Source organism: Podarcis filfolensis, assembly GCF_964270895.1.
Source record: "Podarcis filfolensis genome assembly, chromosome: 7".
In the NCBI taxonomy this organism is placed as follows: domain Eukaryota; kingdom Metazoa; phylum Chordata; class Lepidosauria; order Squamata; family Lacertidae; genus Podarcis; species Podarcis filfolensis.
This window is the reverse complement of record NC_139603.1, coordinates 35,064,357-35,082,265: the sequence shown is the minus strand read 5'-3', so window position 1 is coordinate 35,082,265 and position 17,909 is coordinate 35,064,357. Positions and strand designations below refer to the sequence as shown.

Here is a 17,909-nt window from a genome sequence, read left to right as displayed (position 1 = left end):
GCAGCAAGAATTTGGAGAATGCTTCTTTGAACCTCCCTGAGACCTGTGGATATAGGGCAATACACAAATTTAATAAATAATAATAAAGTTTGTCTGGGGAAAGAATGGCTGGGGAAACTCAGCCAGATGGGCGGGGTATAAATAAAAAATTATTATTATTATTTATTAAATAACACTTGTGGGGAAATTGTCTAACAAAATAAAATTGGCACTAGGTATAAAGGACAAAGACTCTTTTAGAACTGATCAGTACAGCTTTTTTACCTACGTGACTAAAATGAAACATATAATACTTTTTGGTTAACATAAACTACATTCTTGTTTACACAAATGGTTGTGTGGGATAACTGCTTATTTGGTTTTGGGGATATTACTTTGGATGTATTGTATTTTATGTGTGTACAATGTTGTATGTTGTAATCTAATAAAACATTTTTTTTGTTAAGAATCATAGTAGCTGCTTTTCATTTAGGGTTAGCAGAAAAATTCTTAGATCTTATTACACAGTTCCACACTTTTCTTTTCCTCAGTATGATCTCCAGTTGGATTTAATCATAGCAGCAAATAATGTTTTTCGCCATTGCCTAAATGTACAACATGGAATTACAAGTTATTGCAAACATTTCTCTCTAGACAGGTATTATTATATCCCTGTTCCTTCAGCTTTGGATACTTTTATTACGTACGTTAGAAAATATGTCTTAGGTGTTAATCCATATAGAGTATCAGTCATATCAAGCTCTAGAATGTGGACACAGGCTTTTTTGTCTCAGTAAAGGTAAAGGTACCCCTGACCATTTGGTCCAGTCGTGACCGACTCTGGGGTTGCGGCGCTCATCTCGCTTTACTGGCTTCCGGGTCATGTGGCCAGCATGACTAAGCCGCTTCTGGCGAACCAGAGCAGTGCACAGAAACGCAGTTTACCTTCCCGCCAGAGCGGTACCTATTTATCTACTTGCACTTTGATGTGCTTTCGAACTGCTAGGTTGGCAGGAGCTGGGACCGAACAACGGGAGCTCACCCCGTTGCGGGGATTCGAACCGCCGACCTTCTGATCGGCAAGTCCTAGGCCCTGCGGGTTAACCCACAGCGCCACCTGCATCCCATTTTTGTCTCAGTAGTCCAATCCTAAGCACATTTATTCTGAAATTTTACTGAAATCAGAGGAGGTAACTTCATAGTACATATAATTATGATTGCAGCATCAATGGGATACCAGTTTAGAAAATACCTCCTACTTGCTGTGCTAGTTTGCTCTGTCAATCCAAAAAATATGGTGCTTTGAAGTTATTCTGTCTTTGATTCAAGCATTCCTACAACCTGAAAGAAAAGAATGCTTTAGAAGTGGTGGATAAAACTTTTAAAGAGCTTTTTCAGACTCATCTCTTACTACATATGTTTTCTGGTTCTCTATATATAGATCTCTATATATAGGGGGTAGAATTCTCTCTCGCTCTATCCCGTCATATACTCTTCCTTTTTCAAAAGTTTTCTATTAATTTTAAACAACTATGATTTGGAAGCAGTCAATCATTATTTATTGATGCCCCACACATCAACAAGAACATGTGCATATTGAAACTTCTCCTGTAGCTTACTTTCCATACTTAGTATTGGGGCAAAGTTGTGATTTAATTTGATTCAGTTTTATCCAATTTAAAACATTAAATTAAAATGCAGATACTCTTTTTTCACAGATGTAATTGCTCAGTATTCTATTCTCATTTGACTGTTGCATTAATTTTTGTATTGCCTTATGCTGCCCTGAGAAGCTTGGAATTTTAAAAGATGCATCAGAAAGTCATTGATAAGGATATGCAGTCATTGTGCAATTGTTCTGCTAAACTGTTGTGTCATTACTAACGCTTGATCATTTGGCAGGTTGATGACATATTGGGAGAAGGCAGTGACGACAGCGACAGTGAAAAAAAGAAGACAGGAGATGGAAAGGCAGCACCACAGAGTAAAGTAAAAGAAACTGTAAATGTAAAAATAGAAGAGAGACCTGCTTCGACATCTTCAAGTGAAAGAAGCTTGACAGGCAGTGTACCCAGGTATGTGCTCTTTACCTTATTAAAATGAATAGTGTTGGTGTTCTCTGCATTATATTTCTTTCACCTACTACTTCTTTAAAGTGCATATAAAAATTATGTAACAGACTTCCAAAGCATTTCTGCCGCTATGCATAAGAAAGGCTAAAGATCCTGGAACTTGGATGAAATAACCAGGGCTTACATTAACTATAGTTCCTTGGGTATAGATGAAATGTTAAAGTGCAGTTTCTATACATATAAAAACAGATGCAAAAGCCTCTGATCTCTTATTACAGCTATTCTAGAAGAGAAAGAAAGAAAGAAAGTGCATGAACCCAAGGCTTGCAGCTGCTTATTACTGTCACAGTAAACCATAGTTTATGTTAACATTCAAAATTGCCTGTTGATAAACTGAGGGGGAATGCCTGCAATCTTGTGGCAGCAGCAGGAAAGAGGAGAAATGCATGACCCTGAGGCTCGTTCATATAATGCTAAATCATAGTTTACTGTTGCATCTGAATAAAGTAACTGTCTCAGTAATCCTTATAGTAACCATGTAAGGTTAGGGCAGTATTACCCTGTATTGCAGTGGTTACAGCCAAGGCTGAGAAAATGGTGCCTTACCTATGGCCGCTGTGTAAGTTATGACCGAGGTGAAGTTTGGACTAGGAAATTTCACACTCAAAACAGTGCAGTCCTGGTTTATGGTTCCTCAGAGTCAAGTCCCAATTTGTTTGGTGGGGCTTAATTCTATGCATATACAGTCGTACCTTGGTTCGCGAATGCCTTGTGACTCGAATGTTTTGGCTCCCGAACACCGCAAACCCAGAAGTGAGTGTTCCGGTTTGTGAATGTTCTTTGGAACCCGAACGTCTGACGTGGCTTCTGATTGAGTGCAGGAAGCTCCTGCAGCCGATTGGAAGCCGTGCCTTGGTTTTCGAATGTTTTCGGAAGTCGAATGGACTTCCAGAATGGATTCTGTTTGAGAACCAAGGTATGACTACAAGATTGAAGCCTTATCCATTTTGCTTTTTGGCTAAAGTCTGCAGGAGTTCCCTACAAAACTGAGCACAGGTTTGCTTTTTAAATTTTAGAAGACATTGTAGTTTAAAAATTCAGAACATGAAACAATGGCGCTTTTACCAAATAAAGCTACATATTTGAATATTATCCAGGTTTCCTACCATGTTAAATATTATTAACATCTATTGTAGAAATGAATGCTTGCTTGGCCAGATGATATGCAAATGCTGTGCTTTTTCAGGTCTCTAAATTATAGTACTGCCTGTCAGGGCAATAATATGGCACACAATACAGCTTCTATAATAAATACATAAAATTACTCAAACCTATTTTGAAATAAGATGTGTACCCTTAACAGTGGCAACAATTCTCTCATGACTGCTAGCTTGACCCCAAACTACCAATTATCATGCACTGTAAAGCATGCACTCTTATTAACAGCTCTGTGCACAGACCTTCAGAGCCTCCCTTATGCTTTTTTGCCTACAGAAAGCTAGTAAACCCATAAGTGAAGATGACAGATGCAGCTTCTAAAACATCTGGGGAGTTTAACATCATAATTCACAAGTAGGATCCTTTACATTTTTTAAGGGTAGTCTTTGCTAGCTGTTCCATCTAAAACCAGTCCTGCATATCTTAAGAGATTTGGCAAACCTCTGTGAAATGTTACAGCTATTTGCATAGTGAGTAATCCTTTGCACACAGAGCTGATGTAAAGCACGCCAGGGTATGTTTAGCTGGCATAAAGTTACACCAGATCCAAACCCGGTTCAGTAGCAAGGCAGCAGCAGCTGCTCAAGTCTGGCAGAGGGAAAACAAGCCTTTAAAATAGTGTTCAGTGCCAGCTTGCCAGATCACATGATGGAACTGAATGGGCCTAGGATCCAGCCTAGGTTCCCCTCCCCCTCTGGTTCCATCTGCAGAACACCACTTTTTAGGTACTTACACCAGCTTTGGTTCGGTCAACTGAGGCTGGAATGAGCACATTATGCCAGCATATCTTCTGCTGAGCCAGACTTAACACTGGCCAACCTGGGAATCAGGCAGCTGAGCCATAGATCGGTTGCATATTAAGCTGCTCAGCCCAGCAAATCTTGCCATAGGATTACTGCTCTAGTCTCTCATTTCTCAGAATAATGAATTCACCCTTTGTACTTCAACATTTCTTAGAACATAGTACTTCATTGTTCATGCACATGAAATGCATGTGCTTTTTGACTATAACTCCTGACTGTTTTCCTTTTCACCACCTGTGGAGTATACAAAGTTGGAAACACGTCAGTCTTCTCCATAATGAGATACAACATTTATTTATTACATTTAGCTGCATTTGCTCAATAATAGAACTTTCTTATATTCTAATTATTTATTAATCTAAACAAGGTCAGAGTTCATTAAGCACTAGTTTTTTGAAAACAAAGAACAGGGAATACATTATGGATCTTCCAAAATATGTTGGAACATGCACATTCCCCATGAGCTCTTGGGAGTTTCTCAAAGAGCTTGGGAATGGAAAACATCTATGATGCTTCTCCATGTGGGTAGTTCCTCCTCATTCCTCTTTAGTTGAGACGCTCCCATAATTTCTCTGCAGAATTAGAGTGCACCATCAGATGGAACAGAAGTTTATCTCATGAGAATTACACGTGGATTCTCCTCCACACGCAATGTTATGAGTGCTTGCAGTTTCAACAGTGGTCAAATAAATAGCAGCAAGAGTCATATGTACCATATTAAAAAAAAAGACTCACCTGTTGTCCAAAACTTCAAAGAAATTGCTGAAAAAGAGAAGACGGATGAGATTCTGTTGCACTTTTCTCTGCCAGTGTCCTTATACCAAAAAGTTACCTATATATAGCCAGCCTCTAAAGGCTATTTCTAAGGAAGACAAATGTATTCCACCAGAACAATTTATTAACTTCACCGTCTGTTGTCTATACATTTTTCTTTCTTCTATCACTTGACAGTTTCCATAGATCTACAACTTGATGGGATGCAAGCTCATGAATAATACTGTTATGATTTACAACGGGCTGCAAAACCTCATTTTGGACAAAACGTTTCATAGCATCCTCTTCAATAAGAAAAATACTCTTAGGTCATTGTCCTACATACTACACTGCAGCAGACTCCCAATTTTGCAGTTATACAATCCAGTCAAGACTACATTGGTTTGATGTTTTGTTTCTCAAGATGTTTAATAGGATTTTCAAATAGTGTCATTTCTTGCCATTTATAACTTGGCCAAGTTATCCAAAGAGATTGCAGGAATGAACTATTGATATGGAAGGCTAATTCTGTAAGTTGTAGGCAGCTGAGCACTTTTCACTCAGGAATATGAACAGGAAGCTATTTAGGCTGGGCACTTTTTAAAATTTATTAGTTTTTTAATCCCACCTTTCCTCCTGATTCCCCCTGCACAGCTTCTCCCCACCCTCCCCGTCATGTCATATAGGATCAAACTAGGCATGTAACAGCAAGGATTGCTCAGTTGGTCCTTACTCATAGCAGCTTACTTCCATGGGAAGCAACAGAGAAAGGAGAGTAAGCAGGTAAAGAAAGTTTTCTTTAAAAGCAGTTCCAGGGGGAAGGGGAAGGAGGAAGAAAGGTCATAGTATTCGAGCAAGAGTTCTTGAGGGACAGCTGAAAGTGGTAGAGCTGGACAAGTAAAGATCACAGGATGAGATGTTGGGATTTAAGAGCTTCATAAAACAATGGCATATACACTACCAACCCCAATAATAGCAAGTCGTTCCTTTTCCTTTCAAGTAATTTAATAGATCTTGGATGCAGGAAAAACCATAGGGTGGTATATAGGGCACAAGCCATGATTCATGAATTCATAAGGGGGGAACCATTCTTTTACAGGAAAAATGCACCCATATTATAAATTTGAAAAATAATTGTCTGGGTCATTTTTCATATTGTAGTAATGAATGGGTGATGAATAGATTCTAAAAGTGCATATATGCAACAGAACTCTGGAAATGTCTGTTAATCAATATTTCTATTGTTCTTTTACAATGAGAATGGAGGTCAAATTCTTTCCTGGAACTTAACACAGATAAAATATATCTGCGTCAAAATAAACACATTTTTAAGCTGGAAGATTTTCAGAGACAAAAAGAGACAAAAGCCAAAACGTAGTTAGATACCCAGATGTTATTCTACTGTAACATTCCCAAACCACTCTAGTTGCAGTAGGATAGTTAAGAAAAGCATACCTAGTTTTTCTTTCTAGGTCATGAATGTGAGCATGATGACTTATATCCCCTTTGATTTATCCTTAGAGAATTTCATTATCTGTACAAAGAATCTAACCTTTGAATTCTACTAAGTTCTTTACTGCATTGATATCACTTGACAGAGGATGGTACGATTTAAAGTATGCATGGTGCGCAAGTGATAGATTTAAAATATTCTTGCATCTTTCTTCAGCATTTTTCTTTTTTGTTGTTGAACAAAAAATACAGGTGCAAAACTGTTTTTTATACTTAGTAGAGCTTTGCCCATGAGTTCCAAATTCTTAATTCCTTAAAGTGATAAACTACTAGAGCCAGCTCAGATATTCAGTAGTTCCTCCTCGAAGATAAAAAGAGGATTAGAACTCCCCACCCCTGATTTCAAACTCTTGGCCTAATATAAATAGTGCAGCCATTCTGGAAAAGCACTAAAAACTACAACGTTTTTGGCATGTGTGATATGCCAAAAGCTGATTTCTTTATTCTACGCTTCAGTTGATCCACCGCATCATCTTTCCTTATTCTCATATGTGCCACAGTCCTTACCCCCTTCATTCATCTGTCATGGCTCTCAAAATTGTTGATTCACTCTCATGTGTTTTGCTGCTACTTGCTGATGTCTAGTTTTCTGTCATGTCATGTCTCCTCTCCCATCCCTGCTCTCCTCCTCACTGTCATCCCAGCATAACATTCCTAGGTGTTTTGCTGATGTCTGAAACAGAGCAATGAAATTTAAGCTTATAATATTTCTGTCACTGTTGGAGAATGTAGTTTCATTCAAGTTCCTCCTCCATAGTCAAAAGTCTTTTCTGAAGTGTCCTTTATTTATTTTACCTCCTCCACTCCCATGTCACTCTTCCCAATCTTGTCTCTACTTCTAATTATAAATCTATGGCCAAGTATCTCCTTTTTTGCTACTTTCTGTCTCATGAATATTATTAGACCTCAGGGCAGGAATTATTACTTCTCTACAATGCCTATCATCTTAGCACTACATCAATGCTAAATAGTGAGTTTACTTCCTGCTTTGAATAAAAAGTACAGTTAATATGACTTGAACTTTAAGTGCTATGTTGCTTCAAAAATATTTTCTCTCTTTTTATTTTAATACTGCGTAAATATGTCTTATCTTCTTAATGTCCTGAGACTCAAGTGCTGTCAAAGTTGTTTCAGTTATGTAAGGAAAGCTCTCATGGGTTTAAAGAGAACTTTAAAAGACCCTTTTATCATAGCTTGATCTTGAGCGTTGTTAGCCTCAGTATGACTTGGCTTTGAGACAATAGTCGTGGCATGTGTGAAGGTCAGACGTGGCAAAAAAATGCCAAATAAAACTCCAAACAGTGATTTCTTCACAGAAAAAGGCAATGCCAGCAAAAAGAATGATGGAGGGGGGGAGTGATAATCACAGTAGGAACATTTTTCCTCGTCATTTTTGGGAATTTCTACTGATCTGCTGACTATGGAAGTGAGAGCTGGACCATAAAGAAGGCCGATCGCCGAAGAATTGATGCTTTTGAATTATGGTGCTGGAGGAGACTCTTGAGAGTCCCATGGAGTGCAAGAAGATCAAACCTCTCCATTCTTAAGGAAATCAGCCCTGAGTGCTCACTGGAAGGACAGATCCTGAAGCTGAGTCTCCAATACTTTGGCCACCTCATGAGAAGAGAAGACTGCCTGGAAAAGACCCTGATGTTGGGAAAGATGGAGGGCACAAGGAGAAGGGGACGACACAGGATGAGATGGTTGGACAGTGTTCTCGAAGCTACCAGCATGAGTTTGACCAAACTGCAGGAGGCTTCCCCTGTTTAACCCCTGTGAATGTAGCCATTGTTTTGTTCTGAGGTTGAAAGTAAGCAATAGTGGCTTAGAAGTACAGTGGTACCTCTAGTTACAAACTTAATTCGTTCCGAGGTCCGTTCTTAACCTGAAACTGTTCTTAACTAGAGGCGTGCTTTCACTAATGGGGCCTCTTGCCGCCGCTGCGCCGCCGGCACATGATTTCCGTTCTCATCCTGGGGCAAAGTTCTCAACTCAAGGTAACTCTTCCAGGTTAGCAGAGTTTGTAAGTTTTTAAGATCAGAAACAAAAAAATGGTGTGCTGTGTATGGATTCCTTTATAATACCCATAAAGACAGCTAGTGTAATTGGACCATATCCTAACAGTGTTAAGTTTGTTCATTTAATGGATCTTTGACCCTTTTTTAGTGAAAGGTGGCCTTATTGATTAATATTGATGCTGCCTACGCTGGTTCCTCAGAATAGTTTTCTTGGTTATGGAAGCAGCAATGTATTTCTCTTTAAAATTCCACAATACATTATAGGAGTCCCATCAAAGTGGTATGCAATCAGGAACTTAAACAGGAATTGTAGGAGGAACAGGCAACCGAAATGCTAACTTACAATAGAATTGCCACTTTCCCCATTCTGTAGACTAAATTAGATAAAATTATTCCTGCTACTTGAATGCTGAGTAGGACTGAGATGGCTTGTCAATCTCTCATACACAGATTCCCATCTGAACCTTGAATTTAAAATTGCTAGAATTATCCCAAGACATAACAACAAGCTGTTTGGCTGTGACTTTTGTTTGAAGTATTATGCAAGCTCCCATGTCGCATTGACAACAAAATGTCAGGTACTTTACATGAAGGTAACATGATTACCATATTTCAGGTTAATTTTCTATTTCCAAAATCCAGATGTTTTCACAGACCTCTTTTTTTAAAAAAGTTCTTCTACGATGTAGAAAAACCAGTTAAGCTAACTGGATACTTTTATACTACCCAGTGTCTTTCATTCACATTATAGTCCTAACAGGTAATTGAGTATCATACAGCCTTTGAAACAGAAAGTTGAAATAACTAGCTTCTCCAAGGCCTCCTAATGAATCCAAGAACAACTGAGACTGAAACAGTTTTGCCAAGTACAAACTCAAATTCTTATTCAATCTCTTTCTGGGAACATGTCATGAAAAGCAATATAATACAAGCTCTGGGATTTTCTTAGAGACAAGACACTAAAATAAGCATGGAAATACCTTTTCAGTATCCATTGCTATTATATGAAAAGTACAATGAAAGTTGTCAAAGGTATATGCAAGGAACACTTCCCACCCCCCTACCATTACTAGCTTGTATTTAACTCTGATGTGCTATCTAATTGACACAGCTGCTATTTAGGTTAATTATATGTCAAAAACTGCAGAATGATAGATAGTGACAGTAGACATAGTGTTAAATTAAGCCTGGGATTTTGACAAGGGTAGCTTTTGGGAGCTAACAAAAATAAAATACCCAAAACAAAACCTGATGTTGTAAAGTATTACAAAGAAACCGGACTACCCCAATATTACTTGCTGCCAGGGGCAAAGGCAAGATTGCGCCCTCGTCTTTCCATTCTGTATGCAGAAAGCAACTAGACAGACACTTGAATCTTACCTAAACAGTGATTATGAGATGACCTTCTCCATTGATTCAGAGGGTAGCAGACTAGCTTAGGGCATATGGAGCAGATCATGTGACACACACAACTCTCCTGGCTCTGAGCCCCTCAGCACGTGACTGTCTCAATCTGATGTTTGGGTCAGCCCTGCTAAGGAAGTATGTCATGATAACATGATCTCAAGGTGAGGATAGGATTGGCATATGGTGCTAGAATGTTTCCCCATTTTTTGCAGTATGTGACATAGCATACTTGAGCCACCCAAATATGTTAGGAACAGATCCCATCTATTGTTTGCTGTGTTGAAGTATTTTTGCCATGAGTTGTGGGGCTGCATAGGTTTTTAAATAAGTTAGTCTGAAATGGAGATTTGCTTTTTCAGGAAAACTAATCAAGCCTGTTCACTGACCCTTAGCAATGTGTTATTTGCTTTTTCCTGCTCTCTTTTTGTAGCCTGTTGTAATCTGTGCAAGGCAAGCTAATACGTTAAGTATTCTATGTATCGTACTGATTCCAAGTGATTCCAAGTAACATTTATTGTGGAATGCTTTTATAACTCCATTTTTTATTTTTAAAAAACCACTAGGTTTTAAATTGAGCATTGGTAATCTGTAGTATACAAAAATTGTTCATGATATCAGAAATGCATCTAACATAGTTTTCCTAATGAACTCTAAAATGTACCATTCAGCTCTTTGTAATAACTGAAGTGCATTAATCCTGACCACTATAATGTTTAATGGCTCTTTGGCACAAAAGTAAACACTTAAAATGTCTGCACACTGATGTTGGACTAGTTGCTTTCAGTGTAATATGCCCTGAATTGTACTATGGGGATTGACTGAAGTGAATCCATGCATATATAGATGAATTTGGTTATACATCAAAACGCATACAAGAGTAAGTTAGAAAATAGCAGTGCAATTGTATACATGTCTATTCAGAAGTAAGCCACTGAATTCAGTGGGTCTTACTCCCAGGTGCTTCTATCATATATTGCAGCATCAGAGATTTAATGTGAAGAGATCCAAGAAACCCCCTAAGGGAAGACAATTAAATATAGTAATATAAATTAAACAGGGATGTTTATGTCTGAATACATTGAAGACTGCAGCCCTGGGCAAACATTTTATTATCATGTTTATTTTTATTAGGATAAAGTTAAGTACTACAACTAATATACAGACCTCTTTTCTACTCAAGGAAGATATAAAGACAGAGGCAGAATCTCGGTTATGTGAGCATTTGTTATTCATCATTGTTTCTGTAAATCGCATATGGGCAAACTATGGCCACAATCCCAGCTCTAGACCCAAATATGAACAGCTCTCTTTCCCTGTGATTCTCCTGACATGTTGCAAAGGAAGGATCAGCTCCTTTTGATAGAGAAGGAGACAGAGGGGGCATTACAGGTCACTTTTAAAGAACAACAACTGGAGACAAGGCAAGTAAAGCCGTTCTCATAAAATTCTGTACAGGCTGTGGGAATGCTGTTTTAACAAGCCATGAGCCTATCATTTTTCCCTATTACTTGGGATAATTTCCATTAATCATTTTTTAATACATTTTTATTATCATTTCATCACTATGTTGCTTGCTTGTTATAGGAACTCAGAGGAAAGAAAAAATATTGTTAAGGGAGATTTGATTGTGAAAACCTTTATGAGCAAAATATTAAAGGACCTCAATTAAGGTGTTAATTGCATTTCTCACGCTAGGTATTTTGGTGTCTGATTGTGGCACCAATTCCTGCATCTTTTGTAAGGAGCTGATCTAAGAGTGTACACAGTTGAAATATGCAAGTATGGGAGCTTTTGCAGCATCCTCCCAGAGCTACCCTAGCATGATTGCACCTCAGGATAATTAAAAACAATATTTGAGTTACATCAGGAGACATTATTTTCCCTTGGATTTCCCAGGAAAGTATTTAACTGCAATTAGTATGTACTTGTGTCAGAAGATTTACACCATTAAGCTTTCTTTCCTTGTGTGCTGTCACTTGCTTTTCAGCATGCTTGACACACAGGAAGGAGACAGCAAGGTGGAGAAGCATGTGCCCAGCTCACTAATTCTGCTGGGAAGAGGATATAGGACCTCTCAGGGTACATAGAGTATGAAGAAGAAATATGCTGTGTGCGCTGCACTAGGAAATGGGAAATCTAGAATGAAAACAAGCCTTCGCTATTTCCCAGTTCTTCTTATTCTCTTCCTCTTGCTTCCTGCCAGTCAGGGGAGGAAATCTCATATTCTTTTCTGAGGGGCAGAAAGGAAAAGAGTAGAATAGATTCTGCCAGAATGAATTGAACTATAGTTCTCTGATGTGATGAAAAGCTTCTGAGCATGCTCTGAAGCTTCCATTGTATTACTAGAATCACAGAAGGTAATGAAAATATCCCCTGCTGGTGGTTCCTGCCACCTTTTTCAAGTCATGTTTTGGATCGAAAACAGGGAGGGCAGGGAGTCATTGAGCCAAACTAATTACCAGTTTGAGTTCGGCTCATAACTGGTGTGGCTTTTTTAAACTGAGGGAGTTAGCCTCCCCTTTCTGAAAGTCAGTACTGTTCCTCATATTAAGCATCAGAAACTCAAAGGGAAGGTCTGTTGGATAAGACCAAAGACCCATCTAGTTCAGCATTCTGTTCTCACAGGCAGCTTTGGGATAGCTCACTTGGTAGAGCGTGAGAGTCTGAATCTCAGGGTCATGGGTTCACGCCCACCTTGGGCAAAAAAATGCCTGTGTTGCCGGGGGTTGGACTAGATGACCCATGTTGTCCCTTCCATCTTTGCAATTACAGTGGTACCTCAGATTACAGATGCTTCAGGTTACAGACGCTTCAGGTTACAGACTCCGCTAACCCAGAAATAGTACCTTGGGTTAAGAACTTTGCTTCAGGATGAGAACAGAAATCGCGCAGTGGTGGCGCGGCAGCAGCGGGAGGCCCCATTAGCTAAAGTGGTGCTTCAGGTTAAGAACAGTTTCAGGTTAAGAATGGATCTCCAGAACTAATTAAGTTCTTCACCCGAGGTACCACTGTATAGGATTCTATATGACCCCACCGCAACGTTGTTGTTGTTATAATTTCCATACCTCCCTTCATCTGATGATCACAGGGCAGTTTACAATATAAAAACACAAAAATACATACCACAAAAAATAACGTTATCCAGCACACACACAGCTTAAAAGGCCATAGATTAGCAACTGGTATTCAGAGGTAGTACAAAACCCACAGTGCAGCGTGGGATTTCCCCCACCATTTGCCATCCACTACTAGACAGTGGAGGAGGTATTGGGGCCAATTTACACTTAGGCAATGTGCAGGTTTTAGGCTCATTCACCCAATGCCCCAAAAACACCTATAATGTTTGGAGACGGGACTAGCTCTGGCTACTCAGTATAACACACACGCATGCACCGTTTTTACATATTTGCATTCCTCCTTCAGACATAGCAGCCTTGCCCAACCTGCCTGCTGGCTAGGGCTGTTGGGAACTGTGGTCTAAAACAGCTAGAGGGCACCAGCTTGGTGAAGGCTGCATTATGGTATTCTCCAAGTGACACAAGGGAAACGAGTGGCAAATTTGTGTGCTGTGTAAAGTGTGTCATGAGCTTTACCCTTTGCAAAATGCCAGACATGGGAACAAATACGCATTTATCTTGGCTATCAGCTTAATGGTAATGAATAGTACTTGCACAAACCTTCCATGTTTTATTTTGTCTTTTATGTTGGCAAGACAGTACAGTAGAGACTTTTTGGACTACATTTCGGAACATTATGTAGTGCCACTTGTAACTTGGCATCTCTGTGGCTCATTAATTAGCAGTGATTACAGTTCCAGCAAGAACAGTTCACACTCTCGTAGCAAAGTTGGTGAAACTGGTTTTCTATACCAATATGATTCAAATAAATGAAATTTTATTCTTAACTAGGGGAGCAGAAAGGCTTTCAGGAACTTGCGGGTCCTAATTCTGTTTAGTGCAGTAACCTAAAATGGAAATATTGATGCATCTCAAGGGAGCATTAGGGTTTCAGGACTATTTATTCAAGAGTCCATTATGCAAGGAAATTCATTTTCTATAGGGTGTGTACTTCCATGCCCAAAGGTTACCAGATGTCCCTGTTTCCCAGGGACAGTCCCCAGATTTACAAATCAGTCCCCATACAAAATCCTATCATTCCTACTGAAGTTCAGAAGTGTCCCCGGATTCATTGAAAAAAACCTTACCCTACAGTATTAAAGCAATGCACCACAGGCTCCTTAGACATTGGAGAGTAACATGCATATTTATTAGAGCACCAGTGTTGGGAGATGCAGCAGAGAAGAGGGGGAAGTGTAACAGGGTGAGGTTTTCTTGATTGCTATGATTTTGACACTGTGTTTGTTGCATCCATATCATCTCTTATGATAGGTATTTTGTGTTTGACATTACTTGGCTCTGCTTCTAGGGATAATTGAATGCAGAAAAATTCAAAATATACCAAAAAGAACAACAAAATAACAAGGTCAATTCTCTCTAAACCTGAGCACATTAATTGTCCAGTATGGGGCAAGGTCAGACAGTAAATGCTTTGCTACAAAATTTGTAGAAAGTGATCTCCCTGAAACTAGAATTTATCATAGCCTGTAATGGGGAGGTGGGGGGGGTCAGTTTCAGTTTCGGAACTTTTAAGTGCATCATCATACTGCAAGTGATGCCTTTCTTTTGAATACAGTCTTTTTATACTTTCCTTGGGCTTCCAGACCTAAAATAAATCACATTTTGGCTTCTGCCATTGGCCAGTGGACTAAGGTTGCTGGGTTGTATGTTCAAATGACACTGCTGAGATTGTGTAAATTCAAGATTCAGTCCCTGTATTTGCTTGCTTTCTTCGTCTTTTATTTCATGTCTCTTATATTGTGAGGGACTGTCGTCTCAATCTCTATACCGCACTTAGAAAATGTTATGTGCTTAGAGATTGACCTTTCTTCTCAGTGTAAAAGCTTTGAAATATTTGGGGGAGGGATTCTGCTGCTTGCCATCTTCCATTTGAAGACTACACTATTAGGCAGTTAAAGACACAGCTTTTTTAAGCCAAAACTCACAGAAACTTGTTTCCGGTACCTCTCAGGTGGGCACCATTGCTAATCTAAGAGAACAAGGGAGGTGTTCATGGTGAGTTCCAGCATCTCTTTTTCTAGAAAAATAGCACTGCGTAAGGATATTGTTTTAATCATGTCCATTTTCTGTATCCGAATTTGTAGGGGTCATAAGCGAAAGCTGGATGAAGATGATGGTGCCAGTGAATCTAGCAAAGGCTCTAGCAATGATGACGAGGAGGGCAGCAGCTCAGAAGCGGATGAGATGGCGGCAGCACTGGAAGCCGAACTGAATGACTTTATGTAACCTCCATATGGGAGGGGACTTGTAATTATGTGTTTCTTTTTGCAACCATTCAGAATTCCAATGGTGGGCATTTCCTGTTTTCCTCTCCGAAATATGGTGTATATTTTGCAAAGCAACAAAGGAGGTGATAATGCATTATTTTACAAAACCTGAAATAAGATGTTTTTAGGGTGTTTTACTAAAGGAATATATACTTTTTTAAAGGAAAAGTATTAAAGGGGGACTTGGTGTGATGCCAAAGACATGTTGTGAGAGCTCTGCAGAACCTTATTATATGAGACGTTAGTACAAAGATTTGCATCTGAACATTAAAAAAATTATTGCCATGACAGCTTTGGGTACCAGGCTTCAGAAAGAATACCTAAGGAATATATTGCATGGATGAAGCAAAAGATCTTGATCGGGATATGTTTTCTTCACAGTGAATTCTTATCAAATAGAAAGATTTTTAAAAATAAAAATAAAGAACAATTTATATTTGTATAGGAACTGAGAATGCTATATGCAAGCTTTGTGAACACTGCACTCAACCTACCTGCCACTTGCTTCTAAGAGAATATATGATGGTTGATTCCCATGTTTTTAAGTTACTTTGTGGACTTGTATCCTTTAGAGAGAGACCATTTAGATTTTTAACTTTACTTCTCTGTAATTGCAGTTCTAGCACAGGCTATTCTGTGTAGTATTGTACTGCCATAAAACATATTCATGCATTTTGTGTTGTGTTTGGAAGGAATTGCTGCTAGCGAATTCCTGATAGCATTTTATTTCTTTCAGAGGACAGATGTAAAGTTTTTTGTACATTCTATTTCATATTTGATCTACAAAACAGATTCTTTTCATTTAATAATAAAAAAAATACATTTTGTAAGCTCTGTGCTCATTTCATGATTTGTTGTGCTGATGTTTCTGTTTTGGTTGCTTCCATGCAGTAAGATGCACCTTTTCCAAAATTATACTTCTATGAAAATAATTAGCAACATATTTTGGAATAAGATCAAAATGCCTTTGATAGAAATCCTCTCATTCCATGCTGTCCCCTCCTGTTGAGCTTGCTAATTGAATTGACAGGAAATACTTGTAAAGCAGTTTGATCACAGGATTGTGTTTGAGCAGATGATGTTTTATGTGTTTAGTCAAATTGTTCAAGCCACATTTTGATGGGTTGGAGTCTCTTTTTATTGTGTGTGTAGGTCAAGGGATGAGTCACCTGTAGTTTGTCAGTGAAAAATGTGGTTGGGATCCAGATTTTTCCTTGCCTTTTGTGCAAGGTGGTTGCAGTAGCTCAATGGAATTTATTCCTTTGAGCCACTGGTTCCCATGCTGTGACAAACTATCTTTGTAAGTTCTTCTCTTTTTCAAAAGCATCTCACCACGTGTCAAGAGGGGATAAAAAAGCATTGTGCATATCACTATTACGTAGCTCAGCTTGCCCTAGCTGAGGCAGATGAGAGTTGTAGTCTAAAACATCTGTATGGCACCAGATTGGCGATGGCTGGACTTGCTCCTTACCTCTAATCTCCAGCAAGGATGAAGCTTCAATAAATGTGTTTGTATTTTCTCACATTTTTTCCTTGTTCTTTTCCCCATCCAAATTCGAATCAAAGTTTCCATGGTAAAAATCAGTCTGAAGTACTATGTACATAGATAAATGTATCTATGTATAAATCATAAGAATGTTGCTTTATTCGTATGAAGAATAATTTAGTTCTCTAATGAAGTCTTTTTTGGGGGCTGAATATACAGCTCAACTGTGCTGACAGGGAACATTTTGAATTAAATGCTGTAGCTTTTGAAGTGAAGCAGTTGCACTCTAGTCTCTCTTGGTTCTATGGTGGTTCTATAACAATTTGCTGTATTCTGGGTTAAAAACCCCTGAGAAAACTCAACAGTTGTTTGATGATGATGATTGCGCATAGGGTACAAAAAATCTCCATTACAGGTTACAAGCCCGGCTTTTGGCCTGCAGCAAAATAAGCTATAAGGACAAAGGGAGGCAGAAGTCCAAAGATAGACCCTTCAAAAGTCCATAAAGCCAGTACTAAGGAAATATATTTACCAGGACTAAGGAGGTACAGGTGACAGGGGCAGCGCTTGTTCTGCAGTTGAGAATTATGCTTTATACGGATTGGAGACCTCTGTTGATTCCAATAAACTTCTAAACTTAATACATTCTGCCAACTACGGGGGGGTTTTGTGACAGGGTTAAGAATTTTGGCTTTTGAAAAAGGAAAGAGAAATGCAGACAAGTACCTGGGAGAACCTGCATGCCTCATTATCCCCTCCCGGGTTGACCCACAACTCACTTTCCATAGACATTTTAGGCCTCTCTTCAGACCAAGGTCAAGAAAATAGTGGCTCCACATGCAGTGGCCACATGCAGACTTATACTTGTTTGCCTCCCCATATAGCAAGATTGCACAAAGGGGATGTAAAGAGCTAGGAATAGGTAGGTATGCTACATCCACAGGTAAGTGCACCACCTAATCATTCTAACTTTTTGCTGCAGGGAAGATTTGAAGGCTTCCAGGGCTTGGATCGCAGCTAGCAAATGTAACGAGTGGTAGGGGGTGATCTGAGGGGAATCCAGTGATCTAGTTATTCTCCCAGTTATGCTGGCAACATCGCCCCCTCTCATCCATAGATTGAGTTAATGTACCACAGTTTTTAGTGGGAGCAGGTGACACTGTGGTCTAAACCACTGAGCCTCTTGGGCTTGCTGATCAGAAGGTTGGCAGTTTGAGTCTGCACAACAGGGGCTCCTGTTTCTCTGTCCCAGCTTCT

At 39.1% G+C, this 17,909-nt stretch overlaps 1 protein-coding gene across 1 annotated transcript in view; it reads left to right on the top strand.

Moving 5' to 3' along the window:
* CTDP1 (CTD phosphatase subunit 1) overlaps positions 1-15,996 on the top strand; it is a 47,966-nt gene extending 31,970 nt beyond the window's left edge. The window contains exons 12-13 of the mRNA XM_083623746.1: positions 1,882-2,054; positions 14,984-15,996. Coding sequence (XP_083479872.1) covers positions 1,882-2,054; positions 14,984-15,125 — 315 coding nt within the window. The 3' untranslated portion in view covers positions 15,126-15,996. The remainder of the gene's footprint in view (positions 1-1,881; positions 2,055-14,983) is intronic.
* The last annotated feature ends 1,913 nt before the right edge of the window (positions 15,997-17,909 follow it).